This window comes from Platichthys flesus, chromosome 15 (genome assembly GCF_949316205.1).
Source record: "Platichthys flesus chromosome 15, fPlaFle2.1, whole genome shotgun sequence".
In the NCBI taxonomy this organism is placed as follows: domain Eukaryota; kingdom Metazoa; phylum Chordata; class Actinopteri; order Pleuronectiformes; family Pleuronectidae; genus Platichthys; species Platichthys flesus.
The window spans coordinates 5,364,089-5,386,564 of NC_084959.1; the positions used below are offsets into that span (position 1 = coordinate 5,364,089).

At 41.2% G+C, this 22,476-nt stretch overlaps 2 protein-coding genes and 1 non-coding gene across 3 annotated transcripts; 1 reads left to right on the forward strand and 2 right to left on the reverse strand.

Annotated features, from left to right (window-relative positions):
* Window positions 1-777: 777 nt before the first annotated feature.
* Window positions 778-10,149, reverse strand: aldh3a2b (aldehyde dehydrogenase 3 family, member A2b). Its single transcript, XM_062405559.1, has 11 exons — window positions 10,013-10,149; window positions 8,264-8,426; window positions 7,230-7,461; window positions 4,996-5,081; window positions 4,342-4,550; window positions 4,137-4,254; window positions 3,455-3,596; window positions 3,197-3,363; window positions 2,973-3,072; window positions 2,440-2,678; window positions 778-1,645 (listed from the first exon to the last, which is right to left on the reverse strand). The coding sequence occupies exons 2-11, from the start codon at window positions 8,423-8,425 to the stop codon at window positions 1,631-1,633; spliced, it is 1,470 nt and encodes a 489-aa protein (XP_062261543.1). The 5' UTR covers window position 8,426; window positions 10,013-10,149; the 3' UTR covers window positions 778-1,630.
* A 6,694-nt stretch (window positions 10,150-16,843) lies between these two features.
* Window positions 16,844-16,917, forward strand: trnat-agu (transfer RNA threonine (anticodon AGU)). The gene has a single exon. It is a non-coding gene; the product is annotated as a tRNA-Thr (tRNA).
* A 358-nt stretch (window positions 16,918-17,275) lies between these two features.
* vtnb (vitronectin b) lies at window positions 17,276-21,311 on the reverse strand. The gene is made up of 8 exons (XM_062405992.1): window positions 21,123-21,311; window positions 20,316-20,432; window positions 20,005-20,232; window positions 19,534-19,673; window positions 19,104-19,260; window positions 18,524-18,682; window positions 17,822-18,142; window positions 17,276-17,697 (listed from the first exon to the last, which is right to left on the reverse strand). Exons 1-8 carry the CDS (start codon window positions 21,184-21,186, stop codon window positions 17,561-17,563), a joined length of 1,323 nt encoding a protein of 440 aa, XP_062261976.1. The 5' UTR covers window positions 21,187-21,311; the 3' UTR covers window positions 17,276-17,560.
* Window positions 21,312-22,476: the final 1,165 nt, after the last annotated feature.

Sequence of the window (22,476 nt, forward strand, 5' to 3'; positions counted from 1 at the left end):
GCAAGTCAAAGTATGTCCCCTAAAGTCTCATAGAGTTTATGTGTGTGCGCGTGTGCATGTGCGTGCATGCGTGTGCGTGTCTCAGCCTCTAACAGTTTAATGGTTTACTGGGATTGTCACTGGTTTGACCTATCCCAGAGGGTTTACAGTTACATATGTAAAAAACTAAATTTATATCGTCTTAAGTGGTGTCACAAAATCCAAACTGGCATCATGTACACAAATCTTCTTTCAAATCTGTTGTTTCCTGTTTATATGAAACACAAAAGTATATTCATATTGTGCATATAAACTACAATTATGACGCATCATGAATATTAGTACATTATGTAGATATGTAGGTTAAGGCTACGGCTAGGTTTGATTAAAAGTATGTTTCGATTAGGTTCAATATATGTATATACATAATTTATATCTACATTGTATAGATTATTATGAAGATTAGAACATTGGTTTGTCTCTGTATGTGATGGACTAACGACTAATGCCAGCAGGGATGTGCTTCTGCTGTTCAAACCCAAGCGTGACCCTCAGAGCCTGAGCAGGACAGATAAACAAATAGACCGATCATTTATTTATGACATGTGTGAACACAGCATCTTAATCACCAGTCGTCACATGCAGCACTTCCACCACTGAGGTCTTGTTCCATGAAACAATTGGTTCAGCCGTATTCTTTTCATGTAGATTGATGACAATAGAAGTTGATTGTGTCATAGTGGAAGCAATGACACAGAAAATTAGGAAACACACTTGAATAATCACTTCACAAGCTGATGCCATTAGAAATATATTTATTTCAATATTTATCCAATAGAATTGTAAATTAATCTAACTGTTAATTAAAAGCCCATCAAGGTTAATGGCGTGATTAAAAAAACATTTAGCAACTTATTGTTGTTAACCATTCAAACAAGTTGTTACAGGCATTTGGTGGTTAGATAAAAAATTAAATTATAATGTCCTTCATAAGATTCAGTCAACACATACAAACCGAACCTACACCCGGCAGAAATGATCTGGTGCCTCAAGGCTCAATGTCAAGGTCACGGCTGATCCGAGATTGAAATGAAACAGACTCAGAATGAACTACATGTAAAATCCTTCACTAGAATAACCATTCATTAGCATAACAAAAAATCACAGGTTAGTTCAATTTGAGAAACGATGAGCATTGATAGTGCCGTTAGTAGAAGCTACAGCCCCTGTTCATAGCACAGGGATGTGAGGAAAACCCTGAAATCAGACTGTGAGATTTACTTTAGCTTCAGGCAGTGTCGCTTGAGCATGACGCTGCATTAGGTATAATATCAGTAAAGAATATTTAATTAACATTTGTATCCAACCCTGATCTGACAGGTTTAAATAACTAAATAACTCATGATTCTGAGCAGAGATTTAAGAGCCTAAGTTGGTTAATAAACAATCCCCTTCATGAAAGTAAAAGCTTCTCTCCACAGTGATTTACGTGACACTTCTGGTCCTGATATGTTAAATACATATTAATGCAACATCCAGAATATTCTCAAATTTGTTGCAGATCTGATTTGATTCATGCAGGAACTTCTCTCTGGTCCACGGGGGTCAACGGAAACAACAGATTTGTCATCAGGACACCGACAGGATGTCTTCAAAGAAGATAAATCTGAAAAAAGAAAAAAAAACATTCTCCAGTTAGAGGCTGGTGAAGTGACATTTTCTGCCCTCTGGTGGCGCTGTAGAGCAGCAGGGCGGCGTATATTGTCTTGAGCCGTCTCATGTCCTGAGTCTGGAGGTTGATGAATGTATCTGTGTGCGCTGCCGACGCCAAGTTTCAATGAAAACACACAAATACGACATTAAAGGTAAATGTCTTGCACTCAAAGTTTTACTACGACCACATATAGACAATATCAAAAGTCAAAGTACTAGTTATTTAAAATAGGGATGATGTTTGTTGGCTTTTAAAGATATATGAAATCTGTAAAATATATATAATCTGTTTCTTTACAATGACATTTAATTAGCACAAGCTGTATAAACCCAAATCAGGCCAAGCTAACTTTTTTACATCATGTCCTGAGTGATACCATGTGACAACAGATGATTGGTTAAAATGAAAAGCAGTAGGTTCGGTCTCTAGTGCTACAAAAGGGAATGTGTTACTCCACTATATACATCTTTTTCAAACTTTATTGTGATGTCATGATGATATCAATTTTGCCTTATGATTAAATGTATTTTTCATTGTATATAAGGTTTAGGACATGTCTAAAGTCAAAAAGGATTCACAGATAAATGGAAAAATGTGGTTTTAAACTATGGGCAATTACATTTTCAGACATATTTGTGACTTCCTCATGAATTCTTTCTATTGTTTGTGGAAATATCTTGAAAAATGTGACCATAATTGGATGAAACTATAAGCCCGAAGCATCTCTCTGGACCCTCATAACCCACCTTCAACAAAACAGCAGCCATCACAGCCAGAGCGGCCAAGAACGCCATCTTCCCCATCGCGCCCAGATCTAGATTCCTCAGGAGGAAGAAGCGCACCCAGCCGAGCTTCTCCTGCGTGTGGGGGGGGTAACGCATGCTGTTCATGCCCTCCATCTTCAGCTGTTTGATGAGACAACCACGCAGGTGGCTCATCTGGTCGAAGCTGAACTTGCCGTGATAGCAGCCCATACCACTGTTCCCTGTACATGACAAACAGGAGAGTTTAACTGGTGACCGGGGTGATGGGAGTAAATTGGTGCATATGGAAAATCTTGATCATACTGTTGCTTTGAGACACAAAGACAGACAAGGAAAAATCTTTGACATGTGACGGTGAAGTGTAAGTGGCCAAAGAGTACGAGCCAGGCTGAAACGCCCGTCTAAAGCGTTACCATGATGTTTTCAAACTGAAACAGGTCCAGCAGTGTGTCCAGACTTCTCTGTTTCAGTGGCTTTAAAACTCTAGCGTGAGGATGTGTCCTTTTGTGACTCACCTACTCCTCCAAAAGGCAGAGAGCTGACAGAGAAGTGTACGATGCAGTCGTTGGCCAGCAGTCCTCCACTGGACGTCTCATCCACCATTCTCTGTGTCACCTTGTAGAGTTGAGCAAAAACAACATTACCTTCGATCATGAAATCTAAAACGACAATCAGGTCTCCATCCGTTAGGTAGTTCGCTGCGTGTCAGAATACAACCTTTGTCTATCAGGTTAAATACCTTGTCATTGGCTGTGAAGACGTAGAGGGCCAGGGGTTTCTCTCTCTTATTGATAAACTTGATGGCTTCATCCAGGCCGCTGACGGGCAGGATGGGAAGCAGAGGTCCAAATATCTCCTCCTGCATTACCTTCGCCTCTGGCCTCACGTCACGCAACACTGTGGGGGCTGAACACAACACAGAAACACTCCATTATTTATTTATCTACATTTTCTAGATGTGTCAGGCAGATGCGTCCAGATTGATTTCGTGCTCTACCGATGTAGCAGTCGGACTCGTCGTTGTCTCCTCCCGCAGCCACGGTGCTGTCGTCCACCATGGCCATTATCCTCTTGAAGTGGCGCTGGTTGATGATGCGTCCATAGTCGGGGCAGGTCTTTGGGTTTTCTGTGTAGAATTCCTACCAGAGAAAACAATGTGAAATTAAAGAAATATTCTTGTGAACGTGGGAGCAAAGAAAACTGAATAAAACTAAATGAACAATGGCTTACTGTTCTTGCTTCCTTTCCTACATCCGTGCTAAGTAATCTCTGTTCACACAAGCACTTCATCTCCCTATACAAACACACCTGAAATAGTGTATCACATGACCATGCACTACACTGTGCAGCTGTAAACAAACAGGAAACAGATACTACAAAGGAGGAACATCAGGGATGAGGGACTTGTGATAAGAATCAGTCAGGAAGCCAATAGGAGAGACTGTGTCGTCGTTTATAAACTTCTCTGTTTCTACCACAACGCAACCCAGAAGCTGGCAAACTAAGAGTGGACCAGATGTGTTTGACTCCCTTAAAAAACTCTGGAATATTGTTGATGGCTGCGATAAATGTAGCAAAAGAATGCAGGGGGCACGTTGTTGCTTTCGGTTTAGATTGAAACAAATTACTCATCATTGCTTTTCCCGCAGAGCTAAGAGTTGTGTTTTCAGCTTCAGTACCTTGATGGACTTCTTGACCTCTTCGATGACCCGGTCCTGGATGCTCGGCTCACACAGGATGTAGTCCGGGGCGATGCAGGTCTGACCACAGTTAGTGTACTTTCCCCAGGTGACACGCCTGCAGTCAAAACACGCGTCAGGACCGACCGTTTACGAAGAGACTGGATTCATTTAAATGCTAGTCAAATATAAAACTTGTTCTGACCGGCAGGCGATGCTGATGTCACAATCCTTGTCGATGTAGCAGGGGCTCTTTCCACCGAGCTCCAGGGTCACAGGGGTCAGGTGTTTGGCAGCGGCCTCCATGATCAGTTTGCCCACCACAGAGTTTCCGGTGTAGAAAATGTGATCGAAGCGCTGGCGCAGCAGCTCCTGGGTTTCTGGCACTCCTCCAGATACGACCGGGTACAGCTCCTGACACACGGGCACAAAGACACAGGCAGGTGTCACCGAGCTGCCAGAGCTAGAAGAAGCACGTTGAATGTCTTCTTGGTGTGTGGGCAGTTTTTACAAAGTCTTAAGTTGTGCATTTTTATAGTAAACTAGTTTCATTAGGGCTCTCACCCCAGTGTGGTTACAGATTTACTCTTTTGCAACTGAGGAGCTGTGTTTTCTATTTCTGCTTTTTAGATTTGCAGATAATCACCGGGAATGGAGAGGCTGTTTATACGAACATTATAAAAGCTAAATAAATCTTGTCTCTGTACAGTATGCATCACTACAAATACACCATGTAAATACTGAGTCAGAGTATATACTCAGAGAGAGAGATTTCTGATAAGTACTCCTGATTATCAGGATCATCAACCTTTTTACCCGATGTCATGTTTATATGTGGGTTCTTGTCGTTATGGCTTACCTTGTCGATGTAAAGTGGCAGCAGGTCCTCCATGACCTTTGCGGTGTGAACACAGACCTCAGAGGGCTTAATGACGACTGCATTTCCTGCACAGGCAAATGACAAACAAATCAGATAAGACAAGCAGCTCACAGTTTGTCTTTTACCATGTGAGTCTGCACAAATTCAATATGAAATGTGTTTATGACAGTAGATTGGCCTCATCAAACTTCCCAGGGTTGTGTCAAGGGAAAGCAAAACACCCATGGTACTGTCAATTCACCGATGTACACAGCGTGCAGGGTGTTGGACCAGTATAATTGTAAAACCGGCGTGACGATTAACCACTTGATGCTTGAATACACTTCTAAAGGTGTTTGCTTATGAGTGGGTTGATAAATCAAACATTAGATAAAGATTAACCCCAGTGTTCACTAATGCTGGAGGAAACAATTGCCTGATATCATGTTGAGAGTTAAAGAGAGGTCTTAGAAGTGAGTCACAAACACAGTAAAATACTTGTGTTGCTTAAGTCTCCTCCTTAAGTTCAGTTCTTCCTGTGTTTGCTGTTATTCGATAATCAATAATTAATACACATGTGAGTTCTGACTACTAGACTATAAATATTGAAATCTACTATATCTCAGGTCCTGTCATTCTCCGTTTTTGAAAATGCAAAAGTCAAGAGTTTGAGGCTCCAGACGTACTGCAGAGTTTCTCAAGGCAGCACCCTAGTGAAACCTTAAAAGCATCAAATGTAAATTTCATATAAATTTAAACATGTTAAATTATGGAAAGCTTATTTTTCTGTGGTGGTATATGTAACTCCTGCGCTTTACACAGACTATAGTAATTTGGGGCTTTCTGTTTTGTCGTAATCTGTGGTAGTTTTGCTGAAAACCTTTAATTGAAAATAGAACAGCAATTCCTCACAGATATGATGAGGTTTCCATATATTTCATTATTTCTATTTTACTGCTTTTCTAGACTCTCTGATAAGAAATGGCTTACTGTTGAGGACAAAAACTGAACTCTTAACAAACTTTACAAAAAGGTATTCTGGTGGAACACAAGCGGTGTAATTGCATGTTTAATAATATTACACAGCACGTGTCTAAATTAAACAACTTCAAGATGTGCTGAATCTAACCAATAACTGGCATTTGTCAACAAATCAAGGGAAATCACTTATCATCTACTGAGCCGTCATTATCCTTCATGTTAGATCTGATTATGCAGCGGAGCAAAGAGCAAAGTCTGTGCTTTGCAAACAGGCGCTGGATATGTTAGAGTTCATTCTCATTCTCTAAAAACAGCAACAAATGAACCATCTACCTGCAGCAGCTCTATTTATCACTCTTATGTAGAACGGTCACTATGGACAAGCAACACAAAAGACATAGGAGCGAATAAAGAATGAGCCTAAAGACTGTTAGGATACTACAGTGTCATGCTAAACTGTAGCAAGCAAACACTCAGCTCTGAGGTTTGCATCACAAAGTGCTCTGGGCTGAGCCTGGACACTCGATTCAGAGCAGAGGTCGGCCTCTGAGACGATCTTGAGTTATTCATAGGTCCACTTACTATCTGGGAGAGGGGCGATTCACTCAGAGATTACCGTTTGCCCTTTGAGATGTTACCTGCACTCATGAGAACACACACCCACAAAATACATAACTCACACCTCTATCATGCGTAGAGTGGAGAAGAGTTCACAGAGTGACCTTTGACCCACACTTATCAGAGGCAAAAGGGAAAAGAAAGACGGTTGCGAAACGCCAGGATTAAAAAAGGAACTTGAGTGGTTGTGATCACAAGGGGAGGAAAATGAACAGGACTGACAAATTAGTGTTATAACAAATAATTGAGGTTATGATTTCATCTCTGTCTGTAGGTTTGTTCAAGTGTCAGCAGGATTATGAAAAAACTAGACACAAAACTTGTTGGAAGGATTCAACAAAGAAAAGAACCAATTAAATCAGCTCCAGAGGAGATGGTCTAGTAGTTTTGAGCTTCTTGTGCTATCCGGGGGAATTAGGAAAATGTTGGTGTTTGCAAATCTTGCCTCAAATTTCAAAATGAAACTGCGACATTGTGCATCATGGCTGCACAAACAAGTCCCCTCACAAAGTCCACCACAGGGGGAAACGCCGATATCAGATAGAAATGTGAACGCTGCCCTTGATACATCGCACAACCACTGCCCTTTCAGCCACCCCACAAACACACAAACAAACACACACACGCAACAGTACCAGCAGCGATGGCTCCAACGAGCGGTTGGATGGTGACAGCCCAGGGGTAGTTCCAGGCCCCGATGATCAGCACCACTCCCAGCGGCTCCGGCTTGATGTAGACGGTGTCGGAGATGATCAACAGGTTCTTCTCCACTTTTCGAGGGGCGGCCCACTCCTTCAGCTTCCTGATGACCAGGTTGATCTCCCCCTCCAGACCCACGGTCTCAAACAGCTGCGTCCCCGCCTCACTCTGATGGGATGAGAGCAGCAACACGTCGTTTGTGGACTCGGAGAAAATCTTTGAGTTTGAAACCGCATCGGGATATCTTGCCAAATGTCTGAGCTTGACTCTTTCCTCATGATCAAAGTTTCTGTTAAATCCCTGGAGGATATTTTAACCCTTAACTGCATGTTTAGCTTGTTCTGCACTCTTCCTCGGATACCTTCTTTGTTCGAATTCACAGATTCTTCTTTTTTTATAACTCTGATATTAACATATCTTTAAGGTGAACTGTGTAAACAACAGAAACCCCAGTGGAAATAAATGTGGGACTACACTAGGAAGCTCAGTTATTTCCACATATAACTGTTTAACAGATACAGTCGGTTCCTTCTCTTTTGGTTTCTCCTGAATCTAGAATGCCTGGAGGAGAAATTTTCACATGTCCCAGCCTGGTGCTGTTGTTACAAAGTAGAAGAATTCTCCCGGCAGAGAGAGAGACCCTGTAACCCCATCTTCAATGTGCACTAACTACAGCATGCGTGAAACACTTAAAGATGGTGAACTATGCAGTAATCGTTATGTCTGGTCCTTCCCTGCGGGTTCTGTGTCATTATAGCATCTCGCTGGTCACTTACGCTCCGAGGGAAAACCCCTCCCACCCCCCACTACAGCATGTGGCATCAAAAAATCATGACGTAACAGCCTGAAGCTATATCAAACCAAAAACATCTAAAAGTCTAAAACAACAGACTCAAAACCTACTTCTTAGTTGTATTCCAAAGCTTTCCCATGAGATAAACTAGTTGATTGTGCTGTAATCCCCGCTCACCTTATTGAGATCTCTCTTGGAGGCCTCTGAAATCTCCTGCTTTCTCTCTGTGAATAACCGCTGAAGGTTCTTCAGCTGGCGGATGCGGTGCTCTAAAGATTTGGACCGGCCCGTTTCGAAGGCCTTCCTGGCACAAGCCACCGCCTGCTGCTCCCTGGACATCCTGGCAACAAAATAAAAAAGACAAGATTTTATTTCAGCCGTTCTAACAGACGCTAAAAGGTGGGGGGGGGACCTCAGGATTAGATTCAGGGGACTTTTTTTTATAAATATATATATATATATAATTATATATATGATACATTTTCATCACTGTGTGACTACTAGACTTGTGCATCTTCACTCATCTCATTAACAATAGACATCGTTGACATAAGAGTCCATTAAACATCCATTAACTGAGTAGTTTGACTGTATCACTATCAGACCAGGTACTTTATCTTTATTTATACTGAGTGAGCGCTGATACCCTGCAGGTAGCTGTGCTTGCTAGCTATTTATCTTACACAGTAAACCACTACCAGCGTCCACACCTGTTCCACACGACTCTACAACAAACAACACAAGAATATCTTACATTTTAATTGAAATATTAAATGTATTATTATGTAAACAATGGGATCAAGTACGTGACAAGGTTTGTATTTGAAGGTCAAATCGTCCTTTTGAGGATTCAATCATCCAGTTGAAGATTGATTTTAATCTGAGATAATCAGAGTTTGGTTTAACCCAGCCCAATGTCCAGTCAGCTCTTAAGACATCAGGAAATTCTGATGTCTTAAGTGCAAATTAAATAAAAACTTGAATGGCAGATTCAAATGAGATATAAATCTTACACCAGCAGGTATATTGAGATCCTCGACCAGAGGTCTCTGGTCTGTTACAGAGGCTAGGGAGCCTTTGCATTCCAGGCCCCGAGGCTCTGGACCAACCAGCCTGCAGAGATCAGGTCAGCTGACTCAGTGGAAGTCTTTTAAGTCTCTTATTGAACCATTCTTTCATCAGAGAGCCTTTCCTGAGTCTTAACTTTCTTTTATAACTCTTGTTTAATATATTTTACCTGCTTTCTTCTAAACCTGATGATTCATGACCTGGCTGCTTTTCCCTTGCAGCCTTTTTTAACATGTATTTTTGAAAAGTGCTCTATAAATAAAGACTGTTATTATTATTATTATTACCCCTGAACCTCCAGAAATAGTTTACTGGAGTCAAACCCTTCACCCACCACCTCCAGCAGCAGTGTGAGGAGATAATGGATGAATTCACATTCTTGGGGTCCTCTCCCTTTAAATTGGAGCTTTTCTCTGCACAGTTAGAAGTGTTGTATAACGTCCCGAGAGAGATTCGACACAAAAGTTCAAGTAGCACAAAGACATGAGGATAAAGAGAGTGAAGGACAGCAGGTCACCCGAAGCCTGTTTTCACGGAGCTGCAGGGAATGCGCTGTAAAATGAAACCACCATTACAATCACTGGTTCCCAGTTAAATGTCCATACAGACAAACACATGCTGCATGATAACGGAAGTTGATCGCACTGTATTTGCTGCGTCACTGTTCTGCACTTGTCATAAATATCGGGCTGGTCCCGTTTATCGGCTGATCTAAGTTGTAGTTGGTCTCTTTCCCTCTCGTAGAAGCTGTTTATCGCGTCTCTACGGGACATTGGTTCGGATCCTTCTCGCCGTTCAGCACAATGCTCTGAAACAACAGAGACATCAGCTGCGGAGCTTTTGTTATTTTATTCCTACCTGGGTAGTTTGAGCTTCTGGAGATTCCTCTGGGTTTAGACGGGGAGATGGTCCGTAGCGCAGGAGCCGAACTGTGACAGTTACCCAGGAAAGGAGCTCTGCTTTCCCCGTTAGGTCACTCCCCCTCCGGGCAGGAGGGCAGGACCCACCCGGATGCAGCTAGCCGCTAGCCGCTAGCCTTCTCACATGCTATGATATGGAGGAGACTAAATAACAATAGATATATGATAAAACCCCAAACATCCACATATAGATGATAAATAATTATATAAAACACTAAACCTCCACATAAAGATGATAAATAACCATATAAAACACTAAACATCCACATAAAGATGATAAATAACCATATAAAACACTAAACATCCACATATAGATGATAAATAACCATATAAAACCCTAAACATCCACATATAGATGATAAATAACCATATAAAACCCTAAACATCCACATATAGATGATAAATAACCATATAAAAACCCAAGCATCCACATATAGATGATAAATAACCATATAAAACCCCAAACATCCACATTTAGATGATAAATAATTATATAAAACACTAAACATCCACATAAAGATGATAAATAACAATATAAAACACTAAACATCCACATATAGATGATAAATAACCATATAAAACACTAAATCTCAACAAATAGATGATAAATAACCATATAAAACCCTAAACATCCACATATAGATGATAAATAACCATATGAAAACACTAAACATCCACATATAGATGATAAATAACCATATAAAACCAATAGATGACAAAAAAACATATAAAACACTAAACCTCAACCAATAGATGATAAATAACCATGTAAAACACTAAACATCCACAAATATATGATAAATAACCATATAAAGCAATAAACATCCACAAATAGATGATAAATAACCATATAAAACACTAAACATCCACATATAGATGATAAATAACCGTACAAAACACTAACTATCCTCAAATAGATGATAAATAACCATGTAAAACAATAACCATCCAAATGTAGAAGATAAATTACCATATAAAATAACAAACATCCACATACAGATGATACATTACCATATAAAACACCTAACATCCACAAATAGATGATGAATAACCATATAAGACCATAAACATCCACATATAGATGATAAATAATGATATAAAACACCTAACATCCACAAATAGATGATAAATAACGATGTAAAACACTACACATCCACATATAGATGATAAATAACCATAGAAAACACTTAACATTCATGAAAAACACACAAATCTAGCTAAATAGATGAAAACGTACAAAGAGATAACAATGACCATAGCAAACACTGACTGCATGAAGAGACTCTGATTTGATTATTACAAAATGTTCAGTTTTTCTATGACCTCTGTCCATTTGAACACTGGCGGAAAAGTAACACGTGTCATTGCAAAATGGAACACAAAAAATGTGCCAATAAACAAAAGCAATATCTTATTATCTTTGCAAAAGTTTCATGAAAACTATGCAGGTGTAACATCTTCTCTGTTGTAGATGTGGAAGTCTTTTATCAAATACCAGTAGTCACAGTCAAGCTTCAGATCTCAGCACCATGTGACCTAATGATCCAGTCTGACCTTCCTGGAAATCCTGGAATAATTCTCCTGATATCCTGTCACCCATCCGGCCTGATCCAAGTCCCAGAGAAGCAGTGCAGTAAAGTCCAGTTTATTTATCTAATATTAAATACTATGGTCTAATAATAGTAATAATCTAATAATAACAAAGAAACAATATACACTATACTTATATCTTGTTCTTTGAAACAAGATGTATACATGATCATACCAGTTTCATCTGGTAGTTTAATCATATCAGTTCCCAAATGGCTGGGTGCTCTGCGCGCCTGCTTCCTGTTGACCACTGTCTCCCAAAGTCAAGCTCAAACTACCCAACTGATCCCAGTGCTGGGAACAGTTCTCAGAGAATATCTATTTAAATCAAATCATTAATATCCAGTTGTTTCGTAACTTTAAAGCAGCAGGAGCCAATCCTCTTCTGCAGGCCCTTCTTTCCAAGCAGCGGTAGATCTACTCTCATCCGCTGCCAAACTGGAATCACACTCAGCTTCTACTTTCCACATCCAGAAAGGCTTTTCATTTAACGACACAGCACATAGGCCATGGAGTAAACCCGTCTGCTGAGCCCTGCAGCGCGTGGATCAGGCCCAAAAATCTCAAGGGTTGACAGGAAATGTGGATGGAGTCTCCACATCAAACAGTGGGTTGAGGAGCGGTGTTTGTGTATTGTGCAGGAGGGAGTGAGGAGGTCGGTGAGGGAGAAGAGGCCAGAGCGTCATTCACACCTGAGTGTCGATCCTGATCTCTTAGAGAGGAGTGTGGACACAGGAGAGCAGCGTTCCTCTGTGTGCACACCTGGGATTGTGACGTATAAACCAAGCATTCAGGCACAGAGAGGACAGTTTGTGTATTGTGTGTGTGTTTGTGCTCGTGTGTTTTATGGAAAGGTCATGAATATTTGGGTTGAAGACGAAGCCGGACACTCAAGATGGTGTGTGTCGATTCATGACCAGGGAATAAGGAAATTTGAAATGTCTAATAAACTTCCATTTGTGTTATTTGACTTTTGCTGTTTTAATTAAATCCATTCATACTGAATATATACAGACTGTAAGTCAAACAAAATCTTTTTAGAAAAATCAAAAATTGTAAGTCTGACGTGGCCAAGAAATGCTTTTTCACTCTTTTGCAAACAGTAAGTGGAAATAACAGAATGTTACGAAAAGCATGTTTTTTCTCTTTCATACATAAATACACGAGTGAAGAATGAAAGAAAAAATAGAGGAACGATTAATAATATAACCAGGAAGAGAGAAACACTTGCCATAACACAGAGATAGATAGATAGATAGATAGATAGATAGATAGATAGATAGATAGATAGATAGATAGATAGATAGATAGATAGATAGATAGATAGATAGATAGATAGATAGATAGATAGATAGATAGATAGATAGAGAGATAGATAGATAGATAGAGAGATAGAGAGATGGATAGATATTGAGTTTAGTCTAATTTTTCTGAACACGGGTGCCATACATTTGATAAGTGAAGGATAATAATTTTACTTTGAAAATGTTTGTAAAATGTTTATCTTACACTGAAGTGCAGGTTTGTATGTTAAAGACTTAAATCTATGTGTGTTATTGAATTATGAATTAAGAAACAGCCTTGATAATGTTACTTCCTGTATCTTAAACAGTGGAGCCAGGCAGGGGCTCCTTTTCATAATGTCTCAAAAACTTTTAACATAAAGTAATTCATTGATTTAATAGAATATAGATATATACAACACCGTACAATGGTGTGTGTTCGAGAAGTTACATTTACAAACGGTCAAATTCTGCCCCCTAGTGACAAAGTTGTGTATCTTGAACTCTCATTTTGTCTCTCCGCTGTAACAAATGGAGATGTGACGTGTGACCTTCCCAGTAATTTAGCGTCCTTCAAGGCTATAATACTAATTTAACTTTAACATGTTATAGGCTCACTCTGATATCCACCTAGATATCCTAAACGTTCACATCGTTCGTGTGTGTGTGTGTGTGTGTGTGTGTGTGTGAGGTCACAGTGGAAGCATGTGACCTGGTTTCTGTCTGCGGTATCGTCATATTGTCATCTTAATGGGAGTCATGTGACAGTAGCAGCAGTGGTTTTGTGATCTTGATGGTCCGCTGTTGGTGTGAATGTCTTATTCCTCGTGCTCACGTGCTCTCCATGTGACCGTGTGAATATTCAATGACAACAGATTATAGCATCACACAGGAAATATCAATTACAATAAGGAGAGCAGTGTAGGACCGCGTTTCATGCAAATCTTCCATTATTAGCTTTCTTATCCATGTCTCGTGTTCGCCCCCCCCCCCCCACGATTAGTCACTGTATTTTTCAGTTTGAAAAAATAAAAACATAAATTACAAAAATTAAAATAAAAAAATTATATCTTTTCTTCTAAAAACATAGTTACAAAGAGCTTCACAGATAAAAAAACATGTCAAAATACTTATAATAATAGAATAAACCTAAAATCAAATAAAAAACTTAAAAACAAACAAATAGATAAATGCTAATAAATGAACTCAATATAAAAGATACAAATTTAAGAATAAAAACAATAAAAGTGTAACAGAAATTTAAGCATGACCTCGCAACACAATTATGAAAGTTTTTTCGTTAATGCATTAAGATTTGGGATAATTTACAAAACCCTGCTTTACACACGTGACATTTACCAACTATGATCTTGAATATTAATCATGCAAGACAAATACTTGGTATAACATTTGAATCTAGTGATGTCTTTATGTACTTTTTAGAGAAAGTCTTGTTATAAACACAACTTTCTCCGTCTCTCTAAAACACAGACAACGCAGACAAATAAGAGCAAAATTGTTTGTGGCTTCGTGTTTGTAAATTCAAATCCAGCTCCTGAGTCTGGCACCGAGCGTCTGGACGTGCCCGCGCGTGGGGCTGTGCGCTATCCGGTGTTTTGATGTCTCGATCGGTGGAAGCGCGAGCGACGAGGAAGGAGGAAAAGTTTGTCACCTCGACACATTACAGTTGACTGAAGCCTCACACTCCAACAACCGCTTCAATACACTCCCACCGGCCACAGAGTGTGCTTTCTTCCCCTGAGTGCGCACCAGGAGGCGGCGAGCTGTGGAGGGGAGGATGTCTCACAGACTGAAAGTGTTGCTTTTTACCTGACGTGTTATTGTTATGGGGTTGTGTGAGTCCAAAGAGTTTATTCCCCTTAAGGAACCGTGCAGATAACAGGGAGCAACTGTAGAAAGTAGTTGTATTATTGTTATCATCCCCCCAAGACTCAGTGCGTAACCATTTCCACTTATAAGCCTATACACCCAACAGGCCTACGTGTTGAATCAAAGCCCTTATAATGTGTTTCCTTCTGTTTATTATTGTGGAGATCGTAAACGACATATCACTTTAGATTACCTGGAGGATGTCAGAGTTGTGACCTGGCACCACATGCTGCACGCCAGGACAAGAGTCCCTGTAGGTTAAATTGGCACATTAACGGGTCTTCGGGGATCGGACAGACACCTATTAACCGTGCTGCCTCTAATAGGTGAAGGGCACATCAAAGACACGCGCTGGGGTGCGGTTCGGTGCGGGGTGGGGGTGCGGGGGTCGTTCTTGTCTGTCAAGCAAAGTATAAAAACCTTGTAAGCCATATGCATCCTCACCAGTGCCAAGGAGACCTGCGGGGACATACTGCTCCTTCTCTTTGTGCTTCAACCCCAGAGAAGAAACTAAAATGGCATTTGGATTGGATTATACCTGCACTAACGCATCTGAGATGCACTCCTTTTACCCGGGACACTATTGGCCCACTTCAGGCCTGGATGCAAACGACATCGACGAGGATTACGCACAGGAGCCAAAGCGAGGTGAGTGACTCAAAACCTAATTTCATAACTGGTTAGGTCACCAGAGATACTACGAATATATAAAATATACTTTCTGCATCCTAAATCTGTGTTTAAACCTAATTTAGAGATGATAAGAGCTATTCAGTACAATAACAGTTAGCTAACATGTTGTTATCTCCCTGTAGTCTGTCACGAGGCTGTCCACAGGCCGTGCTCGGACACCCATCGCCGCCGGAAGCGTACTACGTTCAGCAAGGCGCAGGTGAGCGAGCTGGAGAGGGCCTTCTCCGTCACACACTACCCGGACATCAAAATGAAGGAGTCCCTCGCCTCAGTCACTAGACTCCCAGAGTCCAAGATCCAGGTAAGCCTAATGCGCCAGACCTCATATGCGTGATTTATGGATAAGCACTTCCTCTGTGTAACTTTGGATAAGCCCCACTGTGGCATTTGAAGTAACTTCAATTCACTCTCTCTCTCTCTCTCAACAGGTCTGGTTTCAAAACAGGCGCGCACGCTATTTCAAGAGCAAGAAGCCATCAAGAGAGGTCCCCACAGACCCCACCGGACTGGGAACCTTCCGTCCCCACTTCACGCACATCCCGGCCCCCATCGCATCGCTGCCTCCTGCTTTCTCCCCTTCACCGAGCCTCCCGTCTCCTCCAGGGTACCATGCTCAGCGTTCACCGAGCCTCCCGTCTCCTCCAGGGTACCATGCTCAGCGTTCACCGAGCCTCCCGTCATCTTCAGGGTACCCTGCTCCAAGTCTACCCCAGTCCACCCGGCTCTCCACCATCCCGGGGAGTCAGGCCATGTCCCTGTGCCCCCCCACATCTCCCGTCGCCGCGGACCAAGTTCCTCAGGACCATTACTACCAGACCCCGGACTTCACAGACTCGAGCCTCTTCGCGTTTCCCCACGGGGGGGTCGGTGAGTGGGACTTCACCGAGGAGGCTTTCCTCGGAGGGGCACAGGGCTCCCAGCCCGCGGGCAGCCGCTGCGATGCCGCCGCTCCTCCACGACCCAGGCAGAGCGTCCAGGGTCCTCGGTTCCACCACCGCCGGAGCTCCTGCAGCACCGAGCAGGCCCCGGACGACCTGTCCGACCTGTGCCTCCAGGACCTGGGCGATTTCAATCTGTCCGATCTGGAGATTTCTGCAGCAATGATCGATTACCTTCTGGGGTGATTGTTCGAATATTTAAGATGGCACTGTAATTAGAGTATTTATAATGGAAAGGCGTAGAATAATATATGTCATGTAGAACTATGCAAATGAGTGTATTATAAGGAAATTACAAATAAAATATATATTTTGAACTCATCATACAAGTGTGGCTTTGTATATAAAGAGTAATAACGTAGCGCGCCGTCACGTGGTGCCGTGGCTTAGTTGGTTAAAGCGCCTGTCTAGTAAACAGGAGATCCTGGGTTCAAATCCCAGCGGTGCCTTTTAATTTTTGTATTGTTTCTATTTCCCCATCATTTTGAACGAATCACGTGAGTTGTAACATTTCCCCCCTGAAAATGTGTAACCCAAGTATTTAAAAAATACTTACTTAGAGTACTTAAGTGACACATCAGAGCTTTTACAGTGGAAACCTGAGGCCATTACTCCAGCTGTGACAGTATAAAACGTATATAGTTAAATTTAGTTTATGGTTAATACTCTCTATATGGGCAGTTACCAGCTGTGGAAGTATTCACATCCATTACTTCAGTCTCAAATACAGCAACACCCTGAAAATAGTTGAAATCATTTTACCCCTCTCATAATTATGCATGAAAATAATAAAGGTGCATGCTGAAGTACCTCTTTTAATCACACGTTTATTCAAGTACCTACACATGAGGATGTTTAATACTCAATTAAATCACAAAAAAATCTCTTGCCATCTTTTGTCCAGCGGCAAATTACTTATTACTGAGGAGGATTTGTCAACACAGGACCTCAGGGGACATTAGAGGGGTGTTGTGAACAAAATGCTTTAACATCAACAATAACTCACCTAATCATAAATTCATGCTGTAATTATTTAAAGACAAACTTGTATTTGAAACACGGAATGGATTTCTATGTATTTCCTCAGGCAGCCTATTTCTTCTCTGCCCTTGTTACATCCGGTTTCTCCTCGTTCTTGCAGCCCAACCAGTATTTCGCGATGGATCGTGGGTATGGCGGGTTGGCGGCGTCAACACGTTTCGTCTGCTGACTCACTTTGTAGTATTTATCTGCCATAAAAAAAAGAGGAAGGAAACACAGGAAAAAAGCTGTTAAAGGGAAAAACTTAACTTATGCCTGTTCTGTGGAAATAATTTTCGATTTAGCGATTAAAACAACTCCATGTGTTTGTACCTCCTTTGAAAAAATACACATTCTGAAGAGGAGTGCTCCGGTACGCCTCTGTGGGGCTCTCCTCCACGATATCGCTGTAGTCGGCGTAATCAGACCAATCATCATAACTCCAGAAATCATCGAACAGCACATGGCGACTCTGCCGTCTTCGCTGTTTACGCTTCTTGCTGGGCTTCTTCTTCCGCCTCCTCACTGCTGGAGTAGGCGATGGCGTGGGCTTGGGGCTGATGTAGACTCGTCCAACCATGGCAGCATCTACAGGAGACCTGATGCCCTGCCAGTCCCGGCTGATGAGCCGAGGGCCAGTGTGGGGATCGCTGACTGAAGGTAGAAGAAACGAGATCGGAGTCATTTACCGTGAAGTGATGTTATTCATGCATGAACATAAGACATGATAATATGCACTAACACTAGTGTATTCTATGTTTGGTTTAAAACTATCTTCATACATTACAGTTAGAATTTTTCTAACTGTAGGGGTTGGAGATTCAAAAAAAGTAATTTTACACATTTATGTTTGCATTTATAAACTTTCCAAATATAATTTCCCCTCATAAAACTTCAACAAGTTTTGTGTTCTCTCTGTCTTTTAATTGTGGGGCTATTAATGCTGTTGCAAATGATTTTGGTTTATTGTCATTTACTTGCTCCTACAAAGAAATAAACATTACATATAAAGAAGGAAACACAGATGAGTCTTACAGGAGTCTCCAAAGAGCTCCATGAAGAAATCCTCCCACGTCTGATCACAGAAGAGGTCTGTGTATCTCGTGAACAGCACAGAAGGCGAGGACCTGCTCATGCGGACACACTCCTCGTGGGAAGGCTGGTGCTTGAACTCATACTCGTAATAGTTTTGCCCTGGAGAGAGAAACACACGCACATGAGATATGATAAACTGAGGACATGTTGAAATGTCACAGCCTTATTTGCCCCAACAATATGTGAAGATGTATAAAATAGCATAAAATGTGGCTCAAATATTTAATTTACTTGAAAGGTAGATATAAAAATAGGCACGTTCCAACACTGGAGGTTTTAAACCCGGGGGTTAGGACCCCCAAGATGTTGCAAAATAAAGGACGGTAAAATACTAACTACCTAACTATAAAAATGTCACAAAGCCATAATTTGTTAAAAGTTGAGATGCTTAATTTTAATGGGTGATGAGCACAAGCATCATCTTAACAGTACTTTATTTTTTGGGGGGGTCATCACAGTTGACACTGGTGACAATTCACCTGTAAAAACTGAAAAACACCAGACATCTCTTCATCTATACCTTTGAAAAAGTAAACTTTCTCTTTGCCACGGTGGCTTGGTGCTGGGACGGCAAACGCAGCGTCAGTGTCGTCAGGTATGCCGTCGAATCCGACCGAAATGAGCCGTGGATATTCCGGATCCAAGACGTTGCCGTCAAACCTCCAGTACTTGTCGCCCTGAGACAGAATAAGAACAATGCTAAAATAACCTCCGGAGGTCAAAGAGGACCATTAAATTCAATAAAACTGCACCAAATTATACACACACAACCTAAACTTTTAGATCCCGGCCCCAGTGTAAGACTCAGCTCTTTGTGCTGCTTCTCTTTACAGATTCAAACCTTTCTAAACCATTACACAAATGAGTGATACTCGGTTTAGAATTTGTATGAGTTCCCAGAATAAATAATAATATTACACATACGATTACACACTCTTCACAGTTTCTACCTTAAAGATATAGGATTTCCCCTGACAGTTGATGCGTGTGAACGCGGCGTCGATGGGTCCTGCTATTCCCCACACGTCCTGGATGAGTCTGGGGTAACCAGGAAGAACAGACTTGTCGTCCAGCTCGAAAAAATATTCACCTACAGGAGAAGTAGCATGGATGGGAAGCCGGGAATAAGTTATCTTCATCACTATCATCTGACATCAGAAGCCTGACCGAAGAGAAGCAGTTCCAGCCGTCGCTTTAGAGTGTGATGTCTGGATTGTAATTCATCATTTCTTCGGAGTTTATCAATACATTTAAACATTTTTGCAATCCTGTTACTTTTGGGGTCTAACACTTTTGCATAGCACTATATGTTCTTAAAATCAACCAATTAATTCCAAAGGTCTGGATCCTAAGAAAATATTTTGAGGACACATTTGAGGACTGTGGAGAAAGTGTCCTCCTCAACCAAAAAGTAGGTTTACCTCTGAAAGCATAGATGGAGCCATTCTTCAGCTGCAGAAAAGCATCAAACGGTCGCCCGCTGCAGGGCACCGCGTCAGGGTCTGCAGCCGGGGTGGGGCCTTGTGTGGGGATGGGTGGGAGAGAGACAACCGCTGCAGAGGTGTGGAAAGTTGGTGCAACAGTCGTAGCCACTGGGGTCACAGTTTCTGTGGTGTCCTCTCCTGCATCGAAGGTGTCACCCCGAGCGGCTGAGGGTGGAGGAAAGTTTCATCAAATGAGAAATAAAACATTTGACCATTCATTCATGGGAACGTGCTGCAGCTCCACTCACTCTTTTTGGGGCACACAGAGTCAAAGTCTCCACAGCAGCTTCCATAGTACACACACATGGAGTCGCACTGGCATTTCCTCTGTGGATCGAAGGAGCCACACTGACCCACACAGGACTCTGTGGAGACATTGTACGACAGTGATACCGTTAAGTAGTACTCAGATACTTAAGGTTAGTACATAAAGTATAGTTTTTTTCTGACCTCAAACCCAATGCTACTTATTTATAATATAACATCTATATTTGATTTATTAATCATATTTTTCTTATTGTAAAAAGTAATTTAGTTAATAAAACTATTAAAAACAGGTTTTAAAATGTTGTTTTCCATCAGGGATTAATACATACACAGAGTTCTTATATGCTCAGATACACTGTATGGTAAACAGGGGAGTACACATAATAAATGTCTTTAAAGGTAATGCATTTTTATAATAGTCCTACGCTTCACTGAATATAATAATAACAATAAATCAGTTGAGTATAAATATAAGTATAAATCTAATTGAGCCCAACTGATATGGATTATTTTGCGGCCGATGCTGATAGTAGTTTCTTCAAGACTTCGGATAGGGATATACTCGTCCATACATATTACAGACATAGGGCATACTACAGACATACTATTTATGTTTATACATTTAATTCCTGTGTGATGTAGCCACATAAACAGGTTCAAAATATGTTATTGTTTTATTGTCACATAACTATATTATATATACATTTTGATTAGTAGTATATTTCTAAGCTGTGATGACAGAACACAATCGCTAATTAAGAAAGTTCTTATTTTTCGAAGAGACTTACTTTCTGCAGCCAAGGTGGCGTCCAGCAGGACGACGAGGCCCAGCAGACTCACTGCTAGCTTCATGTCGTCTCACAGAAAACACTCCACCTTCAAACACACCAAAGTCAAGACGTGGAAGAGAACAGTGCACTTTTCACTGTAGTGCAGCCAGATGAGTGTGAACTGAGTGTCCCACTTCGGGGAGCAGCGTTGTGTGCAGATGACAATCGATCGGTATTTTTCAGGAGCTGATGACCCCAGGCCGTCAACACTTTGATAATCATTAAACTGGAATGGCTGATCTCTGTCCTGTTTGTCCCAGATACATCAACATGATCACTGCGAGGCACAGAATAAACCCACAGACTTTAGATAGTTACACCCAATGTCAGCTTCCCCGTTATCTAACAACAATGAGACCGATAATGGAGAATACATATTGTGTAGTTTTTCTGTTTACTCGATTGTTTCTTAATAGGGAATATGCTTGAAATGTAAAATAACTAACAAACTTTGGACATGTGCTATTCTAATGAAAACCTGCAGACTGTACGGCGTCTGGGGGAGTGAGTGTCAGAGCTCAATCATTGTGTAACTGGGTCAGCAGTTTTTCTCTATTGATCCCTGGTAAAAAAACAAAACAAATAGACAACCCGAAAGCAAACACACAGATTCTTACAAATACAGCCCTGGTTACTACACTGACATATAAAGCGACACAGAAAGAAGTCATGGCATGTCAACCAGAGGGGCCAAAGGTGGCCTGAATTCATTTTCTGATATTTGTGCCGTATTTACCTCATGGGCCACTTAAGATTCACATCCAGTTTACAATGTATGTTTGTCAGAAAGGGACCAGATTAGTTTTGCGATATATTTGAGATCTATTTGTCCAGGCCATAAGAAGACCAGGAGTGCTGCGTCATTGCCACAAGTGGCCCACATGTGTGAGCTATCAGGGCAAGTTGGACTGCTCCTATTTTCACTGCCACAAGGTGGGGCACTTGTCCATCAGGTGCACCTCTCTATGGCTGACAGTGTTTGTGACCAAGAAAAAAGCCATAATCAAATGGTTCTTAAGTAATCGTTGACAATGTAACTATGATATAAATATAACAATTTAAAATATAATAAAATCATATAGTTATTTATTTTTGTGTTCTGATTGTGAAATCACAAATTGAACACTCAAGAGACTCTAAATGAGCTTAATCACACATAAAGGAGCAACACAAAAAGGTTGTTTCTCTTTCATGGGGTTCTTGGGGGGGATTTTCTCATGATCCGTCCGTGAGCCACAAAAACTTTCAGCTGCCAAACGCCCCTGACCTCTGGTGAACCCTGACAGAGCTGAACTCCTTCACACTGTGAACC